This window comes from Lissotriton helveticus, chromosome 12 (genome assembly GCF_964261635.1).
Source record: "Lissotriton helveticus chromosome 12, aLisHel1.1, whole genome shotgun sequence".
Taxonomy (NCBI): Eukaryota; Metazoa; Chordata; class Amphibia; order Caudata; family Salamandridae; genus Lissotriton; species Lissotriton helveticus.
The window spans coordinates 853117492-853136566 of record NC_136073.1 but is presented as its reverse complement, the minus strand read 5'-3'; the positions used below and the strand labels follow the sequence as shown (position 1 = coordinate 853136566).

The following is a 19075-nucleotide window of genomic DNA, read 5'->3' as shown; positions in this document are numbered from 1 at the left end:
TGCAGCCCCCTCCCTGGAAACTGAGTGAAGGTGCAGCCCCCTCCCTGGACACTGAGTGAAGGTGCAGCGCCCTCCCTGGGCACTGAGTGAAGGTGCAGCCCCCTCTGAGGTCAATGAGTGAAGGTGCAGCGCCCTCCCTGGACACTGAGTGAAGGGGCAGCCCCCTCTGAGGTCAATGAGTGAAGGTGCAGCGCCCTCCCTGGACACTAAGTGAAGGTGCAGCCCCCTCTGAGGTCAATGAGTGAAGGTGCAGGGCCCTCCCCGGGCACTGAGTGAAGGTGCAGCCCCCTCTGAGGTCAATGAGTGAAGGTGGAGCGCCCTCCCTGGGCACGGAGTGAAGGTGCAGCCCCCTCTGAGGTCAATGAGTGAAGGTGCAGGGCCCTCCCCGGGCACTGAGTGAAGGTGCAGCCCCCTCTGAGGTCAATGAGTGAAGGTGCAGCGCCCTCCCTGGGCACGGAGTGAAGGTGCAGCCCCCTCTGAGGTCAATGAGTGAAGGTGCAGGGCCCTCCCCGGGCACTGAGTGAAGGTGCAGCCCCCTCTGAGGTCAATGAGTGAAGGTGCAGGGCCCTCCCCGGGCACTGAGTGAAGGTGCAGCCCCCTTGAGTGAAGGTGCAGCCCCCTCTGAGGTCAATGAGTGAAGGTGCAGCGCCCTCCCTGGACACTGAGTGAAGGGGCAGCCCCCTCTGAGGTCAATGAGTGAAGGTGCAGCGCCCTCCCTGGACACTAAGTGAAGGTGCAGCCCCCTCTGAGGTCAATGAGTGAAGGTGCAGCGCCCTCCCTGGGCACTGAGTGAAGGTGCAGCCCCCTCTGAGGTCAATGAGTGAAGGTGCAGCGCCCTCCCTGGGCACTGAGTGAAGGTGCAGCCCCCTCTGAGGTCAATGAGTGAAGGTGCAGGGCCCTCCCCGGGCACTGAGTGAAGGTGCAGCCCCCTCTGAGGTCAATGAGTGAAGGTGCAGCGCCCTCCCTGGGCACGGAGTGAAGGTGCAGCCCCCTCTGAGGTCAATGAGTGAAGGTGCAGCGCCCTCCCTGGGCACTGAGTGAAGGTGCAGCCCCCTCTGAGGTCAATGAGTGAAGGTGCAGCGCCCTCCCTGGGCACTGAGTGAAGGTGCAGCCCCCTCTGAGGTCAATGAGTGAAGGTGCAGGGCCCTCCCCGGGCACTGAGTGAAGGTGCAGCCCCCTCTGAGGTCAATGAGTGAAGGTGCAGGGCCCTCCCCGGGCACTGAGTGAAGGTGCAGCCCCCTTGAGTGAAGGTGCAGCCCCCTCTGAGGTCAATGAGTGAAGGTGCAGCGCCCTCCCTGGGCACTGAGTGAAGGTGCAGCCCCCTCTGAGGTCAATGAGTGAAGGTGCAGCGCCCTCCCTGGGCACTGAGTGAAGGTGCAGCCCCCTCTGAGGTCAATGAGTGAAGGTGCAGCGCCCTCCCTGGGCACTGAGTGAAGGTGCAGCCCCCCCCGAGGTCAATGACTGCAGGTGCAGCCACCTCCTCTTTCTTGCTCTCTGGTTGCACATATACCCTCTATCCCTGAATACTGGGTGTAGCTGCGCCTTTCCCTCCCTTGGCACTGGGAGCAGCGCATGGGCACCCCCCTTTCCCTGGGTAGTGGGCGCCGGTACAGCTGGGAGCAGCATGTGGCCCTCCACTCTCCGGTGCTTGGCCCCGGGCCCCTGCCGGAGTCCACTCTCCACAGCTTCTCATCACACCCCTCGCTGAGCAGCAACGCTGGGCCTTCACTGAAGCAGCGGGGAGCCCCTGGAAGCCGCCATTCATGCAACACTGGCAAAAGAAGCAGCAGAAAGAGGGGTTCAGAGGGAGGGGGGAATAAGAAGGAAGAGTGGGGGAGGGCAAAGGCGGGCGAGTGGGAGAGGCGTGTCAGCAGGGAGAACATGGACGAGAGAAGGGGGAAATGGAGTGAGAGAAGAAGATGCAAAAAATGAAGCAAGCCACAAGACAAGTAGAAGTCAAGATGGGCAGGGTTGGCCCCTAAATCAGAATATGCCAGCCCGCCAGGCCACGCCTCGCCGAAGCACCCTTCAATCCTGCTCTCCAGCTACCATGGCCTCCTCCTCTTACCTTTCACTACAGCACATTCCAAGTGACCATTTGCAAATAGTTTCTACAGGATCAATTTTCTGGAATGGGGGAAGTTGGATCATCCTATATAATTGTTTTTTTTTCTTTGTCGTTTTATATAGCGCTAACTTGACCCGAAGGTATCGGGTATCAGAGCCCTTTGCATGAGCACCAGTTGCGTTGCACATGGACACATTCATTTTTGTTAGGCACGGAGAGATTAAGTGATTTGCCCAGAATCACAGGATGTTGATCCGCCCTGCCGAGACTCGAACCCGGTTCCCCAGATTTGAGATCGACCGCCCTAGCCATTAGGCTACATTCTCTCCCCAGTTGCATTGTGTTACTGGTTATTGGTGCAACTGTTTTGTTCAAATTAGCAGCAGAAATGATCTTGTTTTTTACCAATGATTATTTATATGCCTTGTCTATGCCACAATTGTAAACAATAGAATCCATTTGTAGCTGGTTAACTATATTTTTCACCAGGGCTACATCACTTGTTCTTCTCTTTACATAGAGCCTTGCACTTATCAGCTGACCCATGCCATATATTTAATGCCTGCTACTCAACACACCGGTACACTTCGAAGCACTTAAATACGTTTTTACTATTACCTTTAATGATCTCAAAAGAATGAAAGACTGAGTCATCCCTGCCAGGAATCAGATCACTGAAATACAAATTCCCACAGATTTCTGCAGTTGGGGCTTAACCTATCAGGCTTTCTGACCAGCTGTTTCAAACCATACATGTCCCTGTAAACCAGGAGTTTCTAACCTAGGTGCAGAAAGCTAAATCCATGAGAGAAATTAGGGATTAATGAAGTGACTATGTAAATGAGTTCCAATTAGATTCATTGTATGTAAAATTGATCTCATTTAGATACGCGCCTCTCCATGACTTACGTTGGACAAATCAGATATAAAACATATTCAATCGCGAAACCTTGCACTCCTCGTTAAAGTAATACCACTCCATATCATGGACCTATGACCTCACAGACACCAGGGGGAGGGGGGGCGAAGCAGTGCAATTAGTACATGAATGGTAGACCTGTAGGCTAATCTTGGCTTCCCTGATGGACCGCGCTATGCGCTCCTAGCCCTATCATCTTCTCAGCCACACACTGGGAAAGTTTAGAAGTCAGCTAACCGCAAGCAGGAAGTATTCACTGTACAAGTAATAACTTTTACATTTACTAAGCAGTGAGTTTAATGGATACATTTCTGATGCATTGTTGTGCTCAAGTTCTGTGAGAAGTGAGATTGTCCAACTTCCTGGTTCCCCAAAACATGGACACGTTGAAATGCCTGCTTGTTTCTCTGCACATAATAAACACTTATCTTACGTTTACGTGAGAAGTTGGGAATTTTCCATATGGTCCTTATAATTCAAGTATCAGTGGAAAAGGTTTTCGTAGCTGCATGTGCTGTCGAGGGGTGAACCAGTCGAAACAGCCAATGGCAGGCCACAGACAGGCTGTGCTGGGTTCTTATTGATGACAGACAGTTTCTGATTTAATAGGATACAAAAAAATATGTTTTTGGTTGATAGCCATCTAAGCAAGTTGAAGAAGGGACAACCCTTCACATGTTGTTTCTGCATCTCTAATTCCAGAAAAGACCAAACTAGCTTGTACTCTATCAAAAGTAGAAACATTTCTTCACAATTTATTTTTATCACTCAAAATTGTCACAAAAATATCAGTATCATTGGTGGATTTAATCAATTACACGTTTCGCCACACCTACAGGACTTCCTCAGGGCTACAGAAAAGGTAGTCCCTCAACCGCCTATTAAAAATCTTTTTGATATGCTCCTTTCGTCTTGACATTTCGTACGCCATCTCATTCTATCCTCCGTCTAGTTGCATTGCCACTTTCCACCCAGTTGTATTTTTGAAGTGATCCTTTTTCTTTCCATTGGCTTGGCATCTTTCTTCCTCTTGTTCATGTGGGCAACTTCCCTTTTGTTTATGGTTTAGCTAGCCTCTTTATTGTCTGCTTCTGCAGGGACATTCCCTTTAACTGAGGTGACCTCTGTGCTTTTTGTTATTTCTTCTCTCCCTTAATTTCTTTCTTTTGTTGGTAACACCAGGTCCATTTCTTTAACATCACTCTCTTGTAGTAAAAGCCAATTTCCAAGGGGCTCGTGTGTTCCATATAGTTGTGTTATTGTTTGCTTTACAAATATTTTGTGGCCTTCATTGTGTTTAAGGAACTTGCCCTCTGACGTCGTTCTCTTCTTTCTAATTCTTGGTGGAACGTTCTTCTCTGCCCAAGATGTCCTCTAATTTGGTCTGAATTAAGTGGTGTTCTCCTTCACCCCTTTCCTCCACATTTTGGGTGAATTTGCTGTTGCTAGCCATTTTTCTTTTGCCCTTATAAGTCATTCAGTTGCTTCTATTTGTACCTCATGTCCTCTGCTGGCTTGGCTTTGGTTGAGGTAGTTCTTTACCTCTCTGATGTTTGTTGGCCAGGCTTTATCTGAGTGAAGTTATTGTTTTTGTTGCTTATGGAGTTGTTACTCCTTCACTTTGATTCGTACAGTCCTCTACCGTGCTCATGCCTTTTTGCTTGTCGCTTGTTAAGCCAAATCCTCACACATGACCCCATATGGTGTAGCTTCAGTCCAGTCATTTTCCTACTGGCCTTGCCATGTTTGATGACGGTGTTCTTTGCCGATGGTGTTTTCCTGCTTTACTCACATGGGTTGGCTGGTCACCACTCTCAATAGCTCTCTTCTGTCAGTCGGAGGTGGATAGTATGTCTGGCTGTGGCGGTTGCCTGCTACTATGTTCTCCACCTACCATAGCTCTCAGACAGTCTGCCTGAGCCCTTTCCACTTAATATCTGCCCTCTTGGGCAGACCCTGCTGCCCACGGGCAGGCTGGATATGTCTAAAGCAGAATCTGACCCTTTGGCTTCCTTAGTTTCTATCAGCCCAACCTTGCGGGCAAGATGCAAAGGGACGGGTAGGTCCGCTCGCTGCTCAGATGTCCTATCAGAGAGTCTGGGCAGTGACTGGGTAGAGCAGAGAGAGGTGTTCTGCCCCCTTGATGGGCAGCTTGCGCGTGCTGTAGTAGTGTATCACCTCTGGGATGCTTCCAAAGAGGGCGCTGTTTTGACCAACGATGTACTTGTTTTCTTTTGTCTGTGTGAATTTCACGTGCATAAAACCTTGGCAGCATCTGAGGGCAGAAAACACCATTAGTGAATGCGATAAGTGATATTAAGTGAAGGAAGAGAGGAACGAGACAAGACAAGGAGGCACATGCAGCGGACGAGGGAGCATGGTGGAGAAGAGAACACATAGGTAATGATGTGTGTATTATCCTTGATTTAGGTTTTCTAAGGGCTATATGTAGCTGGCAAGCATCTCAGAGATGTCTGCAGTGTAGGATGTAAGGTGGGTTTGTGGGATTTAATGCCAGGATTTGGCAAGTCCTAAGGAATATTCAGGAAGCTTGGTGTCGTAAAAGAAGCTCCCTGGGAATTTGGCATTCTCAAGCTGGATGAATCAAGCAGACCGATTGAATTCAACGTTCGAACTGAACCTGGTACAATTTGATGGTCCCATTTGGGACTCTTTACGTTGATGGCCTGGACAATACTTATATGATGACAGAACCTTAGTAACGAGAGGTAAGGAAGAATATGTAGCGGCCAACCAAACTAGGGACGACAGTGGGGCCAACCGCATCAACCTGATGGAGCCATCTTGCACATAAAAAGAGGGAGTGTATAGGGTACTGTACACTTGTAGAAAGAGACAGGTGATCCTGCACACTTAAGAAACAATATGGTGCTGCGCATGACGAGTAACGACTGATACAGGAATGAGTCATTAAACACGTCAGCGTTTTGTCCACAACAAATGAGAGAGGCATCTCCTGAACATGAAGATGTAAGTAGGTCGGTATTACACAAACAATCATTGGGGTTGATGTTGCCTACATGCGGAATGAGACAGAAAGACAAAAAGACAACACAGAGCTTTTACGGGATTGGTCCGGGTTGTGTCGAGAAACAGGTCTGCATGCCTTTATGGATACTGAAAAGAGCTGCTTATCATTTTTGCACACTATTTTAATTTTCCCCATTTTCATATCACTATTCAGGGTGCACCACCTCATCGGGGGCTGGATGTTTTGCTGGGACATTGCGATTTGGTGTTTAAACCTTTCTCTGTTACTCTTTCCAGTACGTGTCTTTTTTTCCCTGCATTCCTTTTCTGCTCCTTCCAGCTACTGGTGGTCCTGCCTGAAGTTAGTTAGTTAGTTAAAAAGTTCTTAATAGAGCGCACTGTGACCAAGCGGCTTCCTGGCGCTAAAGTTTGGACTGAGGAGCACAAAATCTACCGAGGTGAGAATCAGCAGGAGTACGCTTGGGAAAACAGAAAGGTCTTAAGGGCCTTACGGAATTGGGAGTAAACTGGAGTAGATCTAATGGACAGGGGAAGGCTGTTCCAAAAGCGAGGGGCCAGTACGGAGAATCTAGTACCTCCAGTTTTGGATTTGCGGACACAAGGAACAATGAGAAGGGCCTGAGTGGAGGAGTGGAGGGGACGGCTGGGGGTATAGGGACTGATGAGGAAATTAATAAATGCCGGGGCAGTGCGGGCACGGGCCATGAAGGCCAGACATCCCAACTTAAAAAGGGATCTCTGGCAGATGGGGAGCCAGTGGAGGGATTTCAAAACCGGAGTGATATGGTGGAACTTGGGGAGGTGATAGATGAGACGGGCGGCCTGATTCTGAATAGCCTGGAGGCGGCGTAATTCGTAGGCCGGGATGCCCACGTAGAGGCTATTCCCGTAATCAAGACGGGAGAGAATCATTGCCAAAATAATACGTTTAAGAGCATCAGGAGAAAAGAAACGGGACACTTTCCGGATGATCCGGAGGGAGAGGAAACAGGAGGAGACAACGGAACTGATCTGGGCATGCATGGAGAGGTCCCGACTGACTTTAATGCCCAAGGTCTTTGCTGAAGCCGCCGGTACTGGCGAGGGGCCGAAGATGGAAGGCCAGAAGGCGGCAGACCAAGGGGAGACGGCAGGGCCAGTCAGGACCAACTCCGTCTTGTCCAGATTGAGTTTAAGTTGGTTATGATTCATCCACTCAGAGATGAAAACTAGGGTAGAGTGGAATTTAGGCAAGGAGTCCAAGGGGGAGGAAAGGTCAAATACTAACTGGAGGTCGTCCGCATAATTATACACGGAGACCCCCATGTCGAGGAGAGAAAGAATGAGGGGATGACTATAAAGATTAAAAAGAAGAGGGGACAGGGAGGAGCCTTGGGGGACCCCACATGGGACCAAGCGGGAGGGGGCAGAAAAGCCAGAAAGATGGACCGCCTGAGTCCGTTCTTTGAGAAAAGAGGCGAGCCAAGAGAGGGCAGTGCCTCGAACACCTGCTGCGCTGACACAGCCGAGAAGGATGGAGTGATCGACCGTGTCAAACGCAGCGGACAGATCAAGGAGCACCAAGGCTTGGGGTAGGTTGGAATCAGCCTTGCTCTTTAGCTCGTCTAGAACGGACAGGACCACTGACTCAGTAGAGTGGGCCGGGCGGAATCCCGCTTGGTGGGAGGCCAAAAGATGATTGTCCTCAATAAAAGTGGAGAGGCAAGTTGTGATGTAACTCTCCAAGATCTTCCCTAGGTATGGGAGAAGGGAAATGGGTCTAAAGTTAGACGGAAGGGAGGGGTCTAAACCGGGCTTTTTAGGTCTCGCCTGTCGATGCGCATGCGCATCGAGCAAGCGAGACTATGGTGGCTTATCCACTCTTTATCCAACTTGCAAGGAATCGTGGCGATTCCTTGCAGTGCACGAGAAATTTAAGCTCAATGCGCATGCGCATTGAGCTTAAAAGCGCGTGCACATGCCCCCAGCCGCCTGCCTTGCCTACTCTCCCAGCTGGTGCCGCTCCACCCCCTGCGGCATCAAAGGCTTTCACGGCCGGCCGGCCATGCTTTCAGTTTCACGACCGGCCGGCCGTGTGAAGTACATTTCTAAGCCCGCTCTCCCTGCTCCGCCCCCTGCTCCAGCCGAGACGCATTTCTCCTCCCTCCTCCCCCCTCCTGGGTCAGGTTACCCTGCTTTCTCTTTCTTTTCACCCGGTGACATTGTTGCCTTTAGCCCTTCCCTCACCTCCTCAAGCCGTTACTCGTTGTGTGTACAGGGCTGTGTGTATTAGCGCTTGTGCTTGTCCTGGTTTGTTTGCAGGTGCACACATTACACAAGGCTCTGCTCACTGACCCTAGAGGTAGGCCTCTGACCCGGCACACTTGAGTGAAAGATTCCTCACATAACCCACCGCTCCAGCTGTCTCTTCCTTCAGGCTGCCAGCCTTGAGCGTGGGGGGAGGAGGGGCTGCATACACTTCTGTCCCCGCCGACACGTCAGGGCATGCTGGAATTCAGAGGCCGCCCTCCACTCTGCTTTTCAGTGTACCGTCTGTCATGGCCACAAGCCAGCACCCCCACTTTCGCTGCAGACGAGCTAGGGCTTGTCTTTCTCCAGAGGCAAACAGGGCAGCCTGACTTACGAGAGCCCCCGCAGGCTCACCAACCCAAGGAAAAGCTGTACGAGACAGACGTGTGCCACTCACCTCACCTCTTCCTGGAAGCCGGACTGTGGATAAATGCAGCCGTGGGAAGGCCCCATCCTACCTCAGGTTTAACATTTAATTCTACACCTCTGTAAATGTAAATGTAAATGTAAATGTAGTTGAGCTTATATAGCGCACAGCTACCCGCAGTGGGTTTCCCGGCGCTTGCTTAGGGAACCCTTCCTGGTATTCCCCTGTGAGATAGCAGGGTATCCACAAGGTGAAAGTCAGGCATCCCGCCGCGAGGGGCCGTTGTGGAGATTAAGCAAGCTATTGCCCAGAGTCGCAGAGTGTGAACCCGTGAGTCGAGGAGGCACCGGGGCGAGAATTATCGAGTCCGTGGAATTTTTTTTTTTTTTAGCCCAAGACCCCGCCGAGGCGGGGAATTGAACCCTGGTCCAGGACCGATCTCAGCTTCCGGGTCTGCTGCCTCTAACCCCTGAGCCACACTTCTCCACCTCTTGAGGGTTCCTGTGATTAACCAACCAAAACCTTGCTGCTGAGCTCATAAACAGTCTGCAACTGAAACGGAGGCGGGCAAATTGCCGTGTGAATTCTCTCCGGCGCCTGCAAGTCCGCTTAACACCTCTTACAAAACAAAACATCACAACTCATCAGTGGCTTGACCTTTGAATATCTGCGGTGTAAAGGTTTATTAATTAATTCATTCAAAAGCGGCCCTTCTATAATTAGCTGTTTCTTGCCCACTATTCATGCCCAGCCCACAAAACCGGGGAACTAGCTGTAGAAACCTGATGAGAGCTGTTAGAACTCCTGGTAGCTGCCCTGAGACCCGAGCCATGCATGGGTGCAAGGATCGGGAACAGAGAATGCAAGGCTCTCGTTTAAGCTTATGACGCACTTGTCTTCACAAGAAAGTCAGATACTTCACAACAACCAGGCCTCATCAGCTGTACCTCAAAACAACCAGGACTCATCACCCCTCTCTCACAACAACCAGGCCTCATCACCCCTCTCTCACAACACTCACTCTCACTCACCCTCAACCCCTCAGCCTCACCCTCACCCTCACTCACCCTCAACCCCTCACCCTCACTCACCCTCAACCCCTCACCCTCACTCACCCTCACCCTCACTCACCCTCAACCCCTCACCCTCACTCACCCTCAACCCCTCACCCTCACTCACCCTCACTCACCCTCAACCCCTCACCCTCACTCACCCTCAACCCCTCACTCTCACTCACCCTCAACCCCTCAGCCTCACCCTCACCCTCACTCACCCTCACTCACCCTCAACCCCTCACCCTCACTCACCCTCAACCCCTCACCCTCACCCTCACTCACCCTCAACCCCTCACCCTCACTCACCCTCAACCCCTCACCCTCACTCACCCTCACTCACCCTCAACCCCTCACCCTCACTCACCCTCAACCCCTCACCCTCACTCACCCTCAACCCCTCCCCCTCAACCCCTCACCCTCACTCACTCACCCTCACTCACTCACCCTCAACCCCTCACCCTCAACCCCTCACCCTCAACCCCTCACCCTCACTCGCCCTCACCCTCACTCACCCTCAACCCCTCACCCTCACTCACCCTCAACCCCTCACCCTCACTCACCCTCAGCCCCTCCCCCTCAACCCCTCACCCTCACTCACCCTCAACCCCTCACCCTCACTCACCCTCAACCCCTCACCCTCACTCACTCACCCTCAACCCCTCACCCTCAACCCCTCACCCTCACTCACCCTCACCCTCACTCACCCTCAACCCCTCACCCTCACTCACCCTCACCCTCACCCTCAACCCCTCAAACTCACCCTCACTCACCCTCAACCCCTCACCCACCCTCACCCTCACTCACCCTGACCATCACTCACCCTCAACCCCTCACTCACCCTCAACCCCTCACTCACCCTCACTCTCACTCATCCTCACTCACCCTCAACCCCTCACCCTCACTCACCCTCAACCCCTCACCCTCACTCACCCTCACCCTCACTCACCCTCAACCCCTCACCCTCAACCCCTCACTCACTCTCACTCTCACTCATCCTCACTCACCCTCAACCCCTCACCCTCACTCACTCACTCTCAACCCCTCACCCTCAAACCCTCACTCACCCACCCTCAACCCCTCACCCTCACTCACCCTCAACCCCTCACCCTCACTCACTCACCCTCAACCCCTCCCCCTCGACCCCTCCCCCTCGACCCCTCCCCCTCAACCCCTCACCCTCACCCTCACTCACCCTCACTCACCCTCAACCCCTCACCCCCTCACTCACCCTCAACCCCTCACCCTCAACCCCTCACCCTCAACCCCTCACCCTCACTCTCACTCATCCTCACTCACCCTCAACCCCTCACCCTCCCTCACCCTCACCCTCACTCACCCTCAACCCCTCACCCTCACTCACTCACCCTCAACCCCTCACCCTCAACCCCTCACTCACCCTCACTCTCACTCACCCTCACTCAGCCTCAACTACTCCCCCTCACCCTCACTCACCCAAAACCCCTCACCCTCACTCACCCTCACCCTCACTCACCCTCACCATCTCACTCACCCTCACCCTCACCCTCACTCACCCTCACCCTCACTCACCCTCAACACCTCACCCTCAACCCCTCACCCTCACTCACCCTCACTCACCCTCACTCACCCTCACTCACCCTCACTCACCCTCACTCACCCTCACTCACCCTCACTCACCCTCACTCACCCTCACTCACCCTCACTCACCCTCACCCTCACTCACCCTCACTCACCCTCACCCTCACCCTCACACAGTGCAATAGTTCTCAGACCATTTCAGTTAGAGCTTTTAGAAATGTTTATGGCTTTTTTTATTTGTAATACTTTAGCATTGGCTACAGGAAACAAAAATGCTAAACATTTACAAAAAAAACCCATAAACAATTCTAAAAGCACTAACTCTAATGGTGCGAGACCTATTGCATTTCCAATGCTTGTTTAAAATAGGGAAGACTATAGCCGATTTAAAGAATTTCGGGACTAGGCCGGAGGAAATAGAGGCGTTGAGAAGGGAAAGAGGGGGGTCGGGGCAGTGGATGAATAGCTCTCTCAGAATCGAGCTGGAGCAGAGTCAGCCGGAGAACCTGACTTCACTTTCTGAAGGAGAGCGAAAAAGGAATCCATAGAGATAGGGGGGAACTGATCAAGAAAGAAAGAAGGCGGGGAAAGAACAGAAGAAAAAGGTGGCGAAGATACTGAAGGAATGTTAGATTTGATCTTCGCAATCTTTTCAATAAAGAAATCGTTCAGGGACAAAGAGCTTGTGAGGGGATAAGATTAAGGTTGGCCCTATCAGAAGCGACTAAGTTGCGAACTATGGAGAAAATCTCTTTGGGCTTATTGGCTGATGATGTGATTTTCTCTGAAAAATAGGTGGTTTTAGCTAAGAGAATGGCCCTCTTATAGCTATCTAGGAGGGATTTGTATTTAGTTCGCAAGAGAGGGCAGTAGTTGCGCCTCCAATGGCATTCAGAACGCCTAAGGTCCAATTTAAGAATTTTCAGCTCATCCGTGAACCACTTTTGAGCATCATGGGGGCGACAGATCTGGACTTTCCTGAGGGGGGCGACCAAGTCACAGGGAGAAGACAGCCAATGGTTCACGGCGTCTGCTTGGGGGTCAAGAGGGAGGTTAGAAAGATCAGGGAGAGAGGAAGTGAGGGAGGCACAGAGAGAATTAACATCGACCCGATTCCAATTACGAGCAGAAATATTTTTGGGTAGGAGAGGTTTCTCTAATGCGCCAAGCTCAAAGGAAAATGAAATCAAAAAGTGATCAGACCAGGTGCATGGGAGAATGGTAGGGGAAAGGATGGTGCGATTGGCCGACAATATTTGATCTAAAATGTGGCCATGAACATGGGTAGGGGAGTGAACGTGGGGAAGGAAGTTGAGGCAGTGAAGAGTGGCCGAGAAATCCCTAGAGAACTGATCTTCCCAGGGTCGCCCGGCCAAAAGTTAAAGTCTCCCAGAAGGAGCACAGATGAATTATTGACCACAAGCGTGGCCAGAAGTTCCTGCAAAGCAGGCACAAAGAAGGACATATTCTGAGGGGGACGGTACATAAGAACTATAGTAAGGGGGGCCAAAAGATTAAGAGAGCGGGCAACTAAATAATCAACACCAAGTATGGGAGAGTGGGGAAGAAGCTGAAACTGAAAATTGGAGCGAGTAATCATCGCCACACCCCCACCGGCTTTACCATCAGGACGGTCCACCCGAAGAGCGTAGTAAGAGTCGGGGAGGGTGGATAATAGATCAGGGAGAGAATCGGCCGAGAACCAAGTCTCTGTGAAAAACAGAAAATCAGGAGCTTCAGTGTCCAGTAAGTTAAAGAGCTCAAGCTGGTGTCTGCCTGCCGATCGAGTATTCAGAAGGCAGGCAGTAGCCGTGGTGGGTGGAAAAAGGGAAGGAGGGGCAGGAAGGGAAGGAGCAAGTAACAGGGGAGTGAGCAGAGTAAGGCCAGACGAGGGGGGCAGAGGGGCAGAAATGTCCAGAGCTGCGATACACTGAAGCAGGAAGGGAGAAATGGACTGAATAGCGTTCAAAGAAAGCAACTGGGCTGAGGAATAAACGAGAGCAGGAGCAGAGTGCATGGCCCCTGGTCCCGAGCGGTCGCGGACGGGCGCAGACGGGCTTGCCTCTCATATGACCCTGGTGTGAATATATCATTATCCAATGAGGATGAAGGACAGCCCCATTGCAATGGAAAACCTTCCTTACTGGAACCCAGCGACCCATTTGCACCCTCAAGGTTTCAATCACGTGGGGAAGGACATGGAGAGAAACCTTACATGAAGAGCAGAGAACACACCGAACCAAAGACCTCCACCTGCACTCTCAAGAAATGGATAGCGGACAGGATTCCAAGGTAAAAAGACGGCAGTGGATAGAGCGTACCGAAGATTTATGTCATTATAAAGAGTATCTTCAAACAGAAATACCTGTATGATGAAACCACAATGAAGAAAAATCCATCCAGAGAAATTGTATTACAAAGAAACAAGCACAGGTATCAAAATCCAACTGGGATACTTTAATTTATCATTAATTGGACTTCAAAAACGAAGATGTTTTTTTGGTAAGGGTATTTCTCAGTAAAAACTGTTCTTTGTAGTGTTTTTGGAAGGGTTTGTACTCTTTTTTTAATGTCTCTGTAAAGATATCACCTCTACACAATGGCTCAGACTGGTGGCACTTTGTGCAGATGGTCTTAGGGCACTTTCTGAAACTCTTTGACAAGGGCATAAAAGGAGGCTGGGAGTCCTCAATGGCGTAGCTAGACCTACTGCCACCCGGGGGGGTGGGACCCTTCGTTCGGTGCAAGTAAGAGCGGGGGGTGGCGACCGGACGACTTATTTGGGGGAGGGTCTGGCGGCCGACGCACAACTTGTTCTCGGGGGCGGAGGGGATGGTAGTAGTTGACAGACACAATTTGCTCACCCTCACCCCACGCCCCCCCCCTAGCTACGCCACTGGGAGACCTTTTCCGACAAGATTTATACATCAGCTGATGTTAGAGTCCTAGATATGCAGAACATGAGAATTCAGCACCCTCTCACCAACCTCAGTATTTAAGTTTGCACTCTTAAGTGTTTGTTGGCGATTGTGTAGATGGCTATGATGAGGTCCTTTCTTTTATGGCTTTTATGTACTTCACTCAGATTGTTGCAAACAAATGTGCCACTGGCGAGTTTTAAAAGATCTTCGGGTTTACTTTAAATGCACTTAAAATTCATTGTAGATAACTTTTTTTGTTGCATTCTTGTGAATGAATCTAGGAGGGTGTGAATATGCATATTTTTTTGTTTCCTCATCAGTACACGTGTGAATCTGTATTCAAGTGACCCCCTCCCCACATCTGTACAGTTGTGCTGTAGCAGGCTGCATGACGCGTGTTCAAATTGTAAAGGACACAGGCAATACGAATAAAGACATGATAGCAGGGCTCGCGCGACTGGTCGAGGAGCGAGAGAGCGACGCTCACCTGACAGACAGGCAGTAGTCATTCCGGCTGGTCTCGCTGTTCCGCACCAGGTAACTGCACTCCCTGCACAGGAGCAGCAGGGTCTCAGCATCTGCCCTGCTTATAGCGCCATGAAACCACCTACAGGATAGAATGAAGAAAGCATAGGTGTCAGTGGGGGGGAGGGGCATCTCCTTAGAAACAGTTTTGAGGCACTCTCTTACAAGCCTCTGTCCTTCCAACAACTGGCATATCAACGCTTTCGATACATCTTGCCAGTAGTAGCCTCCGAAAATGACACAACGCTATCTCTGAAAGCCTCTAACACCCCTGTGCTATTACCACAGACCTATCTCTGGCATCATCTAGCACTGCCACAGAAATTTCACTTTGCCAACTCCTGGCTCAGTCATAATAAAATAATCTTTCACAAAATGTGTTGGTGGTACCCTCTGGCAAGGATACAACCGTAGTTCAGGCTCAGATTCATGCCACACACTGTCAATGTCGGATGTATGACGGTACGACGCGGGCTATTACCACGCGTACCGTTACAACGCGTGTTTTACAACGCAAGTCGTTACCACGACTTGCGCTGTAGGGTGCAGACTTAGAAATAGTTTAATTTACTATTCCAACACCAGTCCCCGTGGATAGTAGGGAAGGTGTTGGAATAGTAAATTAACTATTCCTTGTCCTTGAGCGCCCTCCAGCGCAAGTCGTGGTTACGACTTGCGTTGTAAGAGACGCGTCGTAATTGTAGCGCGGGGTAACATCCGCGTCGTAAAGGATGTTCCCCGTCAATGTCACCCTTTGGAATCTAACTATATCTCGAACACTCGGTTTCTGGCATTCGTATAAAAAAACCTACAAGCCTTATTTAGAGCTTGGAGGACAGGGTACTGCGTCACATTGAGGCACATGTCCAGCTGTTCACTGGCGTGCCTCTGAGGAAATGCTCTAAGACTGATATGTTGGACTCTGGACCACCCCATGTGCCTTTTAGAGGCACCAGCATCTCTGGAAATCTCTTTTATCCCCCCATTAGTCACGCTGGATATACATTTAACACCAGATGTTAAAGGAAGCCCAGATCGTTATTATCAAATCCATCGGCCATTCCTTCTTCATTCAGGAGCGTCTTGAGTCGATATAGTCTGAGGTGCACCGCTAAACAAATTTAATTTCTTCATTACTTCATTGTGAACTGCTCCTTATATTTTCCCCTAGTTGGTAAGTGACGTTTCCTCCTGCATGTGGTACTAAACCACTTCTTGCCACACTGGAATCAGTAGTGTATATCTATAGCCAACACGCAACCCCCGTCAATCCTGGGCACGCGGCCATCTTGAGGGATATCCCACCGAGCGACTTACGGCTGCCTCTCCAGCGGTATTGTGGGGTCCACCCTCTCGCCAACACTGGGGCGGCGCTCCTGGCTGCGGCCACTGCCATGGCGGCATCGTCCAAGCTGGGGGCTCAGCTGGCGGGTCTGCTGAAGGCGCTCCATGGAGGGCGTAGGAGGTAGGTCCCAAGCCGGGCTCTCAAACTGCACTGTGGAAACAAGAAAAGAGGGGGGTAGATATATTCACAGATGTCAACCCTCAGTGTAACAACCATAGAAACAATAATAACAAGAAAAAAATTATTATAAAATACAAATAAGATTATAGAGGATTGCGAGAGTAATGAATGAATAAGAAATAAAATGATATTGATTTTGACAACAATAACAATTAAACAAATGATACTATACAACACAAATACTAAACACTTAATATAAAAATAATTAAAATAGTGCTGAAAATATTAATCATACAAGTAACAATTATATAGATAAAACAGCACAAAAAGATGTTGATAATAATAGTGATGAGTACTATTATTATTATTATTACCCTCTGCTCCTTGTGTAAGCAGCCATTACCGCTTTCTGCAAAGGTCATTAATACGCATTAATTGCTCGCTATACAGTTATAGACTGTAGGTATAGTCAAGGCTTAATTAGGGGTAGGGCAATTAACAATGGTTAATGCACAACACCACATGGGCAATAGAACCCGTCCTTCTACTCTCACTCAGCACAATCAGCAAATGGGCTCAGAATGCAGGCAAGCAATTGGTTAATACCAGCATTCCAATCAGTTGATTGGCTGAGGCAACTGCAGCATTCCATACATTGTTTGTGTTGCCATTTATTGACCTTATAGAGCACTTTCGTCAAAGTGCTGCCCCATGTGACACAAAACACAGTACATTGGGTATAGGGAGTGATATAAACGGATCATCGTGATGAAAGGGCAAATGATGGAGGTGGGCGAACGAGGGGTGAGCTGGAAGTCTTCTGATAAGTACAGAAGGATAGCAGATTCTGAGAGGAACAGACTTTGAAAGTGAGGGGGTTCCAAATAAAAGCAGCGAGAAGAAGGAGTGCAAAATCAGGCTCCATTGAAGGAGGAACTAGTTGACGCAAGTTGAGAAGTGGATCGTAGACTGCAGCAAGTGGAAGATATTGGCAGACGAGGAAAGATAGTGGGAAAAGTCAATGGAAACCACAACAGACAATGAACAGGTGCAACGTTGGAAGCAGAAAAAAGAAGCAAAGGAGAAGGGTTTGGGATCTGAGAGATGGAGGGAAGTTTAAAAAGGAGGCGAGGAGCGCAGTTAAAGGGTTGGAGGGCAGTGGAGGTAGAAGACCTTTGAGAACGGAGGAACTGGAGTCGGGGCGAGAGAAGAGGACTTGTATGTTTAAGAAGTAATAAATACGGGACTCATCTGGTGGGTTTAAGGGAGGAAATGAGGCTAAAGAATGAAAGTGAAGAGTAAAAAAAAAAAATAACAGGGTATTTGACAGAGGAGTGGGACAGAGGAGCGTGGAAACGGAATCCGGGGCGGAGTGGCGACCCTGGCAGGATTGGACCTCAGAAAGACGCAAAGAGATGGAATCCGAAATAAGAACTAGATAACGTATTAATAATTGTAAGAACAATCCTACTATTACTGCTACTACAATCAACACTACTACCACCATCATTAATAATAATATTACAAACCAGCTCTAATTATTAATAACATTGAAAAGGCATAGTAATAACAATAATACAATTGATGATGTTGGTTTTTCTAGTGATACTAATGATCATCAAACAAGCAAAAGAATGGTAATAAAAACCCCAACATAACAACAACATCCATTATATTAGCAGTAATAATAATGATAACACTAAGAACAACATTGTAGCCCACTGGTGAGGGCTCTAACAGTTGTTAAAGGCCTTCTCCTTGAGTTGCAGGCCAGAGGACTATAAACATTCCGCGCTCTGAGGGGAGAATCTTTAATTAAACTGACAAAACAGAAGGGCAAGCATTGGGATGCTGGAGCAGAAGGAGAGTCCCAGCCAATGTTATCTCTGTGCAAGGGTTGGAGACCTCTGAGCTATATGTTTTACTAAAAATAAGTACAAAATTACACGGAACATGGACACAGAATGAAATATCATTAAAGCTGAACCCGCCATAGGGTAACATTGAGGGAAGATGGAGCTATCTGTAGATCTGAACCTGCTATAAATTAACTGAATGGTGTCTGAGCTAACCAAGGAGCTGAACCCGCCATGAGCTAACACTGAAGGGCGGCTGGGCTGACATAGGGAAACACTTATCAGTATGCTTCATGAACAACAACACAGAAAATCTGGACAGAGTGCAAGATGAATTCAGTCTGCTTAGAAAGTGCTAACTGGCTGAACTTAAGCTGCGTGAGGGGATATACCAGGATAAAGGCGAGAGCATGGGGCTTCACACAGCCCAAGCGCCTAACCAGGTTTGGTTCCCGGCATCGGTTCAAGATCCTGTGATTCTGGGAATATCACATAATCGACTTATGCCTACAAAAAACAAGCATTAAAAATGCTATATGTTGCGCCTTTGATTAAGTTAAAGCCATTTGCTTGGCTAATGGTGTTGTATAGCAAAGCAAATAGCTTTAACTTAAACTTACCATTACATGAGGTCCTCTTAAACTTTCTTTGATACTAACAAACTTTATAATCCCAAGTTGGGCCTCTCTTCTTCCTTCCAGCTGAAAGAAATGGTTGCTTCAGTAGAATACAGTGTCAAAGAATCTCTGTACTCCCTTTGCCCCAAGCCCTTTCCATCCAGCCTCCTATTTAATGCATTTTTGCTTTTCCTTAGGATAGCTGGTTAGTATGAAGTTTTCAGTTCAATGTTTTTAACAAGGTCTGATATTTCACTTGTGGCATCCTGAATCGTATCTATGAGTGTTGCATGTGGCAGGCATCACAGGTTCAACTTAAAGGGGATGCCTTCTCATTCCTACACAGCAGAGTCTTTATGCAGATGTGGAAATAGCTGTGTGATTTGACATCCTCCAGGCTTGTTTTGGACAGAACTTAGCCTTA

At 49.4% G+C, this 19075-nt stretch overlaps 1 protein-coding gene across 1 annotated transcript in view; it reads right to left on the bottom strand.

Moving 5' to 3' along the window:
• Positions 1 to 5009: 5009 nt before the first annotated feature.
• The window catches only part of SHD (Src homology 2 domain containing transforming protein D), a 52258-nt gene continuing 38192 nt past the window's right edge, over positions 5010 to 19075 (bottom strand). The window contains exons 4-6 of the mRNA XM_078669526.1: positions 16031 to 16208; positions 14676 to 14795; positions 5010 to 5262 (exon numbers count right to left, since the gene is read on the bottom strand). Of these exons, the coding sequence (XP_078525652.1) occupies positions 5076 to 5262; positions 14676 to 14795; positions 16031 to 16208 (485 nt within the window). The 3' untranslated portion in view covers positions 5010 to 5075. The remainder of the gene's footprint in view (positions 5263 to 14675; positions 14796 to 16030; positions 16209 to 19075) is intronic.